The 11,792-nt window shown below is 35.5% G+C and overlaps 1 protein-coding gene across 1 annotated transcript; it reads right to left on the bottom strand.

The window, feature by feature from the left end:
- Nucleotides 1-9,365: 9,365 nt before the first annotated feature.
- dpm3 (dolichyl-phosphate mannosyltransferase subunit 3, regulatory) lies at nucleotides 9,366-11,062 on the bottom strand. Its single transcript, XM_079590427.1, has 2 exons — nucleotides 10,977-11,062; nucleotides 9,366-10,449 (listed from the first exon to the last, which is right to left on the bottom strand). Exon 2 carries the CDS (start codon nucleotides 10,394-10,396, stop codon nucleotides 10,118-10,120), a length of 279 nt encoding a protein of 92 aa, XP_079446553.1. The 5' UTR covers nucleotides 10,397-10,449; nucleotides 10,977-11,062; the 3' UTR covers nucleotides 9,366-10,117.
- Nucleotides 11,063-11,792: the final 730 nt, after the last annotated feature.

Here is an 11,792-nt window from a genome sequence, read left to right as displayed (position 1 = left end):
GCCAGAAAATTACAAACTCACAGAAATCATACTTGAGTCGCAATATTTGCAAACCTCACAGAAAATGAATAGAAAAAAAATCCTCAGGTTCTAACCTCCTTTCACTGACCATTTGTTGAAACTTTTTTCATGCTGTATTTTATACACTCATGCAGTATCATGACCTTTCCTTTCGTTTTATGACCTATCAATGTCGCCATCTCTTTCTGTATCGCAGCATCTCATTTTCTCACTCTCTCTTCGTTTCTTTCAGCCTCAGTTCTTCGTTTACCTTCCCTAAAGCTCTCTTTTTCTCTCTCCGTCTCTCTGTCTGTCTCTGTCTCCTACACACTATTGTTCCTCCCTTCCTCCTGCTCATCTCCAGAGGCCTTTCTTTTCTTTTCTTTTTTCTTCTCTTTTTATGGCTGTGACCGTAAGAGCAGCTGTCACACTGCAGACTGGTTCCGCAGCTCACACCCTGACCGTGTGTTTTCAGAGCTTTGACCCCACGACTGTAAATCAGCCCCTCTCTTAACCGTTTGACCTCCTCTGAAGAGTTTAGGGAGTTTAAAGGGAATAAGTGGCACTTCACTAAAGGACTTTTGCTTTAAATAGTCATTATTGCTAAAGAGAAACCACAAAGAGTCAGTCGAAATGCCGACAAAATGGGAACAAAACAGGAGCCGGTATGAAAAATCATGTCTGGAGACAAAGAGCTCAGTATGATCTGGAAAAAGGACATTTGTTTAGGTAGAGATACCCAACAAGTTTAGGGGGGGGAATAACAATGTAGGGAATTTATATATATATATATATATATATATATATATATATATATATATATATATATATATATATATATATATATATATATATATATAAATGTAGAACATGTATAATTGATGTATATTTAAAATAAGTTAATATCATTTCAATAATTTATAATATTTTTATCTTTAATGTCTTGTCCTGCAGACTTCCATTTGGTTTCACTTTGAACAGACGAGTCAAAGCTGTTTTTGTGCTAATGGGCAGCATGTAATTCCACAAATTTGTGCATTTTTCTGCAATTGAAATAGATGACGTTCGGCAGTGTCAAAGAGTCTAACAAAACAAGAGAGGCGAGATCTCTCCCTCCTTCCTGCATATTATTCATCTCACTTCTGGGAAAAATGTTGACCTTCTCTTATCAGCTTTGAATGTCTCCTGAAGATTGAGAGTGTTAAGTTGGTCGTGCACATCTGTTTCTGTGCTTTATGATAAATATGTTAAGCTTTTGTCCTTGAGCTACAAATACACTTTGAGAGAAGGTTTGCATTAACACACACACACACACACACACACAACTTTGATCAAGAAATATGCTTAGCACAGTTTATCCTCGTGCAAGTTGGGGCAAATACTGTGGCTTTGTATCCCATTTCTGTTATTCATCTGATAAGACAAACACCATCCATTAGATTATGAAAACACTTTGTCTAGTCATATTTAAAAAGGTCCTGTTAAACTGTACAGTTTGCTGCATTACATTTTTTAAGTATAATCAACTTGGATGTTTGTCATTTCAACTTAAATAGCATTAAATCGACTTTAAAAATTTAGTTAAATATTGTATAACTCATCAAAATAAGCAATGTTAAAACATAAGTTGTTGTATCTTATTGATCATTTAACTTTCTACAGTGTATGCTTTTTTTACATTTGCAACTTTCTTTAGTGTGTAAAATAGTAGAAAGGTCTGCAAAGTTACAAACTACTAGATTAGTTCCAAAGGCAGTTATGATATGTTCTATTTCAAGTGGTGCTCACTGCAGAGCCAAGTGACGTCCAGTTCCCCCTCTCTGGATGTAATGGATGGAGTCTAGTCCAGCTCCACCTCTGTAGACCTAATGGCTGGAGTTATGTTTAGCGATAGATAGGGTTATGGATAGGGTTCAGGTGTGGTTGGGCCGTCTAGCTCCACCCATTACGTCCAACGAATGGGAGTTAGATGTCAAGCTCCATCCATTGGCAGATGAATGAGCCGCCTCTCTTCCATTTACATCGGAAGAGGGATGTAGGAGCTGGGTTGACATCACACCTGAGCTGACTGCGTTCCAGGTTGGAAAACTAAGATGGATCCATCCAGGCAAACCTTGCTAGCTTGCTCTTTCAGAATACAAATACATTAAAAAAGCAGTATTTCTAATACATAATGCCGAAGTATCATGTTCACAGAGATTAGAAGTCCTAATAAACAATATATTACTACTGTTTCATTGCGGTTGATGCGCTGAGCAGCCATATTGGATTCTGAAGGTCCTCCGAGATAGTCGCAATTTCGGCTTGAGGGGGCGTTTCAGAATAAGTTCCAACCGAATTAGGAATTTCCCACTTCCGAAGACAAATGGAATGCACCATTATTCTCTATATCAGTAAGCACGGTTTCTGAACTTCCTGAAACGCCTCGATTGTAGTCTTCATTTTTTTTTCCTGGAATGTACACGTCACAATATTCCCTATTTAAATCATTCTCGTCCAAGGCATACGCAAAAAAAAAAAGAGGTGAGGCCAGGTTATGTTACATTAGTACTGTGTTGAAACTCACGGTTATGGTAAGCGCCGTGACATTTCCGAAACACCCTTAAAGAGGTTGGCCAATCACAACACACTCATCCAGCCAACCAATCAGAGCATATTGCATTTTCAGAAGTAGGGGCTTCATAGAGACTGGAGCTAATTAGTGTGAAGAGTAATTAGCTGGTGAAGTGGATTTCCTTATCGTAGAGTTAACGAAAGTTATCATGACCATTGTAATGTTTGAATGACGGATGTCATAACAAATGTCAGTAGACCGGGAAGATTTTAAAACGAGCAGTTCATTCATAAATCTGTAAAATCTTAACTTCATGCTGTGGAAATACAAACCAGAAGACAGAAGACAGAAGACATAGACGACAGCGCTGAAAAGGGGCGGGGCTACATAAGGTCTATACAATCACAACAGGAATAGTGGATGAAAGTCACAAATTTAACAGGAAGTATATGGTGAAATCAACACAGGCGGTTCATAGGTGTTATGTCTAATATCATATTTGCTCATTCCCATATTCAGTCATCGGTGGAGGAAGCAGGTTGGAGAACAGCAGCAACTTGTCTGGACACAGCATGGGCATCAAGGGGAGAGAAATATGACACAAGTCTTCCTCAGACAGCATATGTCTCATACTGTTATCCAACATGAACAGGGGGATGGAGAGACTCGAAAAGAATGAGGACATTAATATGCAAGCTGAAAAAATTTGCCTTTTATGTGTTTGTTATAAAATGTAGCAGGGATATATTTAAAACTTAAATTAGCATGTGTAATGATGTTGATGTGTACAAGGAAGATATACACCATTCAAAGATTTGGGGGTGTTTTTGAAAGAAGTCTCTTATGTTCACCAATGCTGCATTTATTTGACCTAAAATAGGCAACAGTAAAAACATTAATATTGTAAAATATTATTACAATTTAAAATAACTTTTATATTTTAATATATTTTAAAATGTAATCTATTCCTGTGATGGCAAAGCTGAATTTTCAGCCTCATTGCTCCAGTCTTCAGTGTCACATGATCCTTCAGAAATCATTATAATATGCTAATTTGCTGCTCAAGAAACATTTCTTATTATTATCAATGTTGAAAACAGTAGTGCTGCTTAATATTTTTGTGGAAACCATGTTATATTTGTTTCAGGATTCTTTGATAGATGGTTTAAAATACAACAAAGAGCTATTTTGAAAAGAAAAATAACAACTTGGAATTATTATTGTTAGTGATTTCCCAACTTTTCTGAACATTTTCTTTTGCAGGACTTGGCATGTAAATGAACATTTTTATGTTTAACCTTCACCAATAACTTGTTCAACAAGAATTCTGTTATTTTATGTTCTCAGTGTTAAAAACGAAGGTAAGTGCTGGCCTACAACTACGTCACCTAACCTCGATTTCTCAATCTTTAGATGAATCAAGAGATAGCTGGAGAAATTGGGAAATCAGATTTTTGATTTGGCATTAAAAGTAGACAGCTCAGTGAACCCTGAGTGAACATGGCAGTGTAATATGGTTTCCAAGTCAAACAAAATAAAGCTAGTGGCGTTACAAGTAATATGTCTCTGTGAGCATTGAGTAAAATCTGGATTTCTAAGGTTTTTGTTTGAATTCATTGGGGATTGAGAGCAAGCAAATATGTTGAAAAAAAAAATAACTTAATTATTTTTCATTGTTGAATGGGTTATCCTATTTCAAAGACTCAGAGCCAAACCCAGAGAAATACTACACCAGTCCAACAATATCAGAAATATGAATACATAAACCCCATAATTATTATCAAGCCATTTAAACAACAAAGACTGTCAAGCCGCTTCTCAGAATGGGGTCGAGGGCCGCTACATCTCGATTTTAGCTCGGCTTGATGGATTGGGCATAAATTCTTGTTCAGACAATGAAAATGTGATTGAATTTCAAGCTATGCTTGGCATACATTTCAGGAGAAATCCACCACGATGCTATTTCTGAAAGCATCAGACCAAACTGCTGAGTTTGATACGGACAATTTTCTTACAGAGCTGACGATTTTACACATCTGTTCAACCATTCATTCTGCATGTTTGCTGGCAAAACAAAATAAAGCAAAAGCTTCGATTAAGAGGTGAAAATAAGACTCACAGAGTCACTCAAGCCAAAACCATAAACGCTACCAAGATTTTGATCGGACAATTTAATAAGCTATTGAAGCGAACATGTAATACAAACTCTTGTGGTGAACACCAACGTCTCGGAAAAATGGCATTTATCGATTTTACAGGACGTATTATCTTCTACATAGCCTACTCTTGGATGGAAGTACCTACTGGTTTCTGTCCTAATAAAGGCATATTTGGATAGTGACTTATGGTCAGAGAGAAAGAGAGCTGGAATTGTACCGTGGACGTGGTCTCACATTCTTTGACAAACACACCTTGCTAGCACATGTTACTGAAACAGTTAGCTAATTATCTTAAACAATACGGTTTACATTCACTGACGTATACCTTCAGAGGAGGTAAAGTTTTCAGGCATTACTCTACACACTTCCACTCATTTTCCCATCTTTTTTACATTCGTATTTATTTTAACAAGGCCATAGAGAACGTTTGGCAGCTGGCACTCCAGATAGTATTTCTCTTTGTTCATATGTTGGCAGCACACGACTCAGACATTTTTAGACGTTCAGACGTTTGGTGTACTTGGAGTTTTACTGAATGTCATTTCAAGTCAACATGGAACCCAAATTGATGCCATTTACTTTATTGATACACATTCCTGGTTTTCTTGTGTATGATTCATCAGTGCGTGTTATTCCAAAAGAAAAATAATGTTTGTCTTCTTTTTTTTTCTCATCAAAATGTAAGTCACAAATTTCCTTTTCCTGACATAATTTTGGCTGCGTAGGCCATTGGAAAATGTTAACTGATTATTATTTTTTCATAGCCTTTTTTTCTTTAAGTTTGTATCACCACTGTATCTGAGACAATATTTATGTATAATTATATTTTACAAAAACACAGTGTTGGGTAACACATTACAATGTGAGCTACGTAATCAGGTTACTTTTACAGTTTGTTTTGTTTTTTAAAATAACGGATTACTTTTAAATTGAATACAAAATACCTGAGTTACTTTTTGCCCAACATGCCCCCATGTTGAGAGAAGTCGAGTGTAAATGCAGAGGCGTTCTGGGCATCTCACAACAACATATTCAGTATTCCTCAAAATGAAAACAGTGAAATGCAGAATCACAATATTACTGCAATGATGAAATGTGAACTACATTTACATTTAGCCTAGTCATTTAGCAGACGCTTTTATCCAAAGCGACTTACAACTGAGGACTACAGCAAGTCATCGTGAAGAGGCAAAAATAACGCAAGTGCTCAAAATACAAAGTTCAGGCATTGCTCCGAGTAGCATAAGCCAAACAAGGGAGGATTAAAGGAAAATGTTTTTTTTTTTTTTTTTTTTTATGTCAAGTGCTCACGGAAGAGATGAGTTTTCAGTTGTCTTTTGAATGTAGTTAGGGATTCTCCATTACACTGAACTTCACAAATATACTTGATGTACTTAATATCACTTTATTAATCAATGTATTTGCTGCTGATAATACAATGCAACCATACTAATACGCAAAAATGACTTTAGATAAACATCACATTTGTGTTGATTTTTTAAAAATTATTATTATTGCTGAAGTAAGAGTGTTGAACTTTCTTCTGTGCGTCTGATTCTTCTGGAATCCAGAATGGCAGCACATCTGAAATGTTTCTTTAAGCTGTGCCCTCTACAGGATTGAATTTGCATTTCCTTCACCCTGAGTTTTTTAATTTAACAAAAATGTAACTTTTTTTGTTACTTAAAAACATTAAAAACAAGCAAGCCCAGCAGAGAAAATATGAAAATTTAATTTTGTGTACATAACTTTACATAAAAAGTAGGCTAACACAATAAGTTACTTTATAGGGAGTAATGAAATATTGTAATTTAAGTAACTTTCCCGAACACTGCACACAAAAATTAGTATATTGTGGTATATAATTAAAAACTTATTTTTTTTAATTATTGGTATTATTGGTATTATTGGTTTTTTATTAGACTTGGTAAAAGCCAGGGGATAATAGGACGACTTTAAATTAAACACCATTTTATGATCAAATACAATAACATTCATACATTTCTATGTGACTTAAGTGTCCAGATTCTTTTTTAGGTCACTGTTGGTTTGAGTTATAACCATGTATTCAATCTAAAATGAGGCACATATAGTTCATTCTCCCAACAATAACAAACCAGAAGAAGTATCATGTTGCATAATAGACAAAATGTGAAGTATGGTGCATAAAGGTCTCCTGACGTACAACAGCAGCATGACCTGTCTTACATTTCACAAAATGTGGCGTCTCTAACCCCTAAAGGCAGTTGAAACAGGTCAGCTGAGACAAATGTGCTTGTTTTTTTTTAAGCCATGTTGTACAAAATGTTACTTTCATTGCCAATCAGTCTTTGAAATCCAACACTCGAAATAACTATTACAAATTATGTTTACTAGCATCTAAAAGCTGTTGGACTTTATACATTCTCTTAAATTAAAGAAAGAATTTTTAAATTTTTAAACTCAAAAAAGGAAGATTTACTCGCCCTCATGTCGTTCTAAATCTGTATTTTCATTCTTTATTGGAGCACAAAATTATTATTATTTTTTTTACTTGTGTGCTTTAAACATGCCCAGACTGACAATGCCTACATTTCGAAGAAAGATGTATTGATCTGGACCAGAAAATTGCAGTGGAGCAGTACATTTTCTTTCTTGCTTCTCAATAATGGGTCATTGAATCATCAATAAATGAATCTTTCTTCATTCAGGCACATATATTCAAAACTCTTAACACTGTGATTTTGCTTTAAGCTGCATCTCGAAGCATGAACGTGTTGTTAATCAATTTGTGGTTTCAGAGAAAAAATGCCGATGCTGTTCTCTCATATGGGTTTGTGAAAAACAGGCCTTAACTAACAACAGCTTGTAAGAGGCTGCAGGGGGTGACATCACATCAGAGCTTTGAACAGGAGCCAATCAGCAGTCAGGCGGAGCCTCCTCGTATGAGAAAGTGCAAACTTATTAAAAAATATACTTTTTTCTTGTTCTAAAGACAGGTATAGGCCTGCTCAAAGGGGCTATAAGGGGCCTAAAAATTGAGGTTACAGCAGCCTACTTTAAGCCAGAAGAGAACGAATGAGTTTTGCTTGCCAAAAGCACCAGATTAATTCAGCACTATATACAGCGCCCGTGTGCACTTAGTGGCTTTGGGATTAGTGTTTTAAGAGCCAACACATGGACCTGGATCACATTTCAGAATTGATGTGCACAGAACTTCATTTTTTGAGACCAACATTTAAAGTCACCATGACATCAAAATGGACAATTCGTGTTATTTTGTGGAATATTGCGGTATTATCCGTGCACATCATTATTTTTCACAATTCACCTGCTCTCATAATATTTGATTTAATCCTCTCTTCTCTGGTGAGGTGTTTACTGGCTGAGGGCGGGACAACCTGTCACTCACACGATCGACCAATAGCAAACCACAACCATCCAATCAATTCCTGACAAAGAAAATCAAGTCCCACTTTACTTTTTTTTCCTCGAGGATCTGTTTCACTCGAATGCACATCACATTAGAAAGAAAAGACTTGGGCTGCATACGAAATCGCATACATCCCTACTATATCGTAGACGAACAACAGTATGCGACTGAGGAAGTATGTCCAAATGCACAGTTAAAGAGCAAGTACGTGGATGACCTACTACTTCCGGCGAGATTATTAAGTGTTTATTTGATGGACACTTTACTATACCATGAGGCCGCAGGGGAGGATTTATGAATGGAAGTGAAGCGATGCTGTTAGGTCACATGATAATGACAACATGGCCAATGTAGTACGCCCGGATTACTTTCATACTATATAGATAGAACATACTTTTTTAGTGGTCTCAAAGTAATTACTTATTCAAAATAAGTACCTACTAAGCGACAGGGTATACAATTGCCCTTCACAACTTCTGTTTTATGCCAACTTTAATGAGAAGACAGTGTCGGAAAGGTTACTTTGGAATAGTAATATGTTACAAATTACAATATACCCTATTTAAAATGTAATAAGTAGTGTAAATAACTGTATTACTAATGTAACTGATTACATTTGATTACTTTTCTAAATTTCTAATGAATGTTTTCAACTGTTAACCATTTTCAAACATTTAAACCAGGCAGGGTTAACCTCACAGTAGTCCTCAACACTTACTGTCAGACTTTCAAAATCCTTCACTTGAATTAAGATATAATAATTACATTTTAAAGCAAACCACAACAAAATCAGACTTTAGCAGCTATTTTTTACTTTGAGATTGTTCTGAGGTTAAATACAGATTTAAAATCATAACAAGAAATAGCTATGATACTGTTTTTGAAATCAAATCTTTGCAAAGCTATGACAGGAAACACTGGAAATTCAAACAAGAGAACCAAAGAAGAGCATCGCTTTACTAAACGGCCTTTAGATGGCAGGTGTCGTGCACAAAAACAGGCAAAGCAACAAACTAATATTATTCAACATACCTAGCTTTTTACAGAACATATTTAGATGTAACCCCATTTGTAATCATTAACATTTTCATTAACTGTAATTTAATGACACATTTTTTTCTCAGTAACTGTATGGATTGCAGTTACATTTACTTTGTAATTCAATTAAGTAACAACGTTACATGTAACTAGTTACTCCCCGACACTGTGAGAAGAGCAACAGAGCATGAATTAAACACAGTCAAGAATTAATCAGTCTGTATTTTGTATCAAAGTCACATTTTGTATCAAACATACATTTTCAACATGTGGAATGTCTTATGAGGAAAAACAGTTTCATCTGTGCATTATTTTCAAAACACAAGCATGTCACTTTATTTAATAGCACATAATTAAATGGTTTGACCCATACTGTGCTTTAAATTACTTGGATTTAATTTACAAATTTAAACCCTAATTTAATTTATGGTAAAAGGGACAACAGTGTGTGAGCCTCAACTCAACCAATTTTACATCAAAATTCGAATCCACATCTTTTAACGCTACCCTTGTTCAAGCGTGAATCAACATGGTGGGTTTGTTTCTAAGTCTGACTCAGAATTCTGACTCTGTTAAAAACATCAGGGTCAAAAAAAGACATATTCATTCCCAGGCCAATGCAAATACACACACACTCTGGACTAGAGGTTGTACAAAAATAGCACTGCTCTCCATTGACAATACATGAATGTGCCTGTAATGTTCTAAATAAGCCTGTCCTGAAGCTGGAAATAGATCATGCACAGGTGTTTAGGCTATAAACCATCATTTACATCATGTTGAAATAAAGACTTGAACCAAGCTGGGCAGCTTTGAGTGCATATGCATATTATAGCGCAGCCCTCCATAGAATTAGCCTAGTGTCAATGTGGAGGAAATGGCGGGCACAAAGTAAACAGAAACAATGAGACTTGCATTTGTATATGAAGAAAAAACAGGAGCTGCATTTAGTTCTCACATCTTCAGTCCCTTCTTCTTCAACTCCGCTTTGGCTTCCTTTATTTGTGCTTGCAGCTCCTTGGCTGCGTCCTCACAGTCATTAAACGTGGCCACACGGTAGCCGACAGTTGCCAGTGAATAACAGCCGAACGCCACCAGCAGATACACAGGCATCGGCCACGCCAGCTCTCTGTACTGGGCAGGCAGCTGCAAATCCAGAAGGTCAAAGGTAACGAGTCCCCATGCCATGCCTATCAGCGAACAACCAAGAAGCCACTCCAGAAGCTTGGTCATGGTTCGGAGGATTGTGGGATGGAGGAGGGCAAAATTATAACCGAAGAATCCACCTATGAGGAGAAATATGATTCTATGAGGTTAGACAATACTGTTTAACATATATTATTTTAGAAGACACACACTGGTTGTCTTTATTGATTTCAAAGTGGCCATTTAGAGTTGGCCATACATAGAACACTGTATGAATGTTTTACATTAAAAATAAAAATATACTTATTAATATGCTTAGCAGCTATATTGCGTTACATTATAAAGAAACTATTTCTTCCAGTGCATTTGATTAAAACTGACACTATCAATTTACATGGCTAGTGCTGGAGACAGAAGAAATTGAAAGATAAAGAAATGAATATTACAGAAAAACCATGAAATACACTGGCGTTCTTTAAAAATATCCACTGATCCTCACTCGAATTGAACTGCTAGCATGAATGCTAATGATAACAGGTAGTTACAATGAAATCTGACAGCCAACGCAACACAGAGGTAATCTTTTAACTTAGTAACAATGATCAGCTCCTGAAAATTAAATAAGTATAATGAAAATGCACTGATAATATACAAATAAACCTCTCACCCGCTGTCCAAAGCCAGCTCACCACTTTCAAAATAACGCACGTTGATGACGTAGGTGCCGAAAAGCATTGTGGAACATGTAGTGTACGTAAGAAAAAAAAAAAAAAAAAAAAAAAAAAATGTAGTGTACGTAAGAATCATGCACAACAAACACTACAGGACCATATTCGACTAATTTAAACCATGTTTCAGTATTTTTATAACTGTCTGTTTATCTCTTAAATATTAAATTAAAGAAAAATAAAGAAACCCAAGTTTATTTTATTGTTTGTATTTTGTACAGTTAATTTTTTTGTAACAGTTTAAGAGATTGGGAAATGGCTTTTATTTTATTTATTTATTTAAACAGTTAGTTAGTTAGTTAGTTAGTTAGTTAGTTAGTTAGTTAGTTAGTTAGTTAGTTAGTTAGTCAGTCAGTCAGCCTTAAAATATAAAATATCCTAAACATCTCTTAACCCCTCGTGTCGTTTTAAAGAGATGTATTTTAAAACAGTCTGTTGTCCCTTTAAATATATATATTTTTTTAAAGTGTATGTTTCGTGCTGAACTGTTTTTGGATATTTGACATTTTTATTTATTTATTTATTTAGCCTATTTGATTGATTGACAGGTTTTTGTTTAAATTACCTTAAATAATATCAATCCAATCAATTAATACATAGTATGTGGTCTATTAAAGGGATAGTTGACCCAAAAATGAAATTTCTGTACTCACCCTCATGTCGTTCCAAACCCGTGAGACCTTTGTTCATCTTCGAATGTTGGTTTTGTTATTTTTATTTTTTATGTAGGCTATATTTGAAAGTTATTTTTTGAT

Source organism: Phoxinus phoxinus (assembly GCF_949152265.1).
Source record: "Phoxinus phoxinus genome assembly, chromosome: 19".
In the NCBI taxonomy this organism is placed as follows: Eukaryota; Metazoa; Chordata; class Actinopteri; order Cypriniformes; family Leuciscidae; genus Phoxinus; species Phoxinus phoxinus.
This window is presented reverse-complemented; position numbering and strand designations above follow the sequence as displayed.

What these genes read in the sequence shown, in the direction of transcription:
- dpm3 (XM_079590427.1), bottom strand. Translation starts at nt 10,396, where the DNA reads ATGACCAAGCTTCTGGAGTGGCTTCTTGGTTGTTCGCTGATAGGCATG.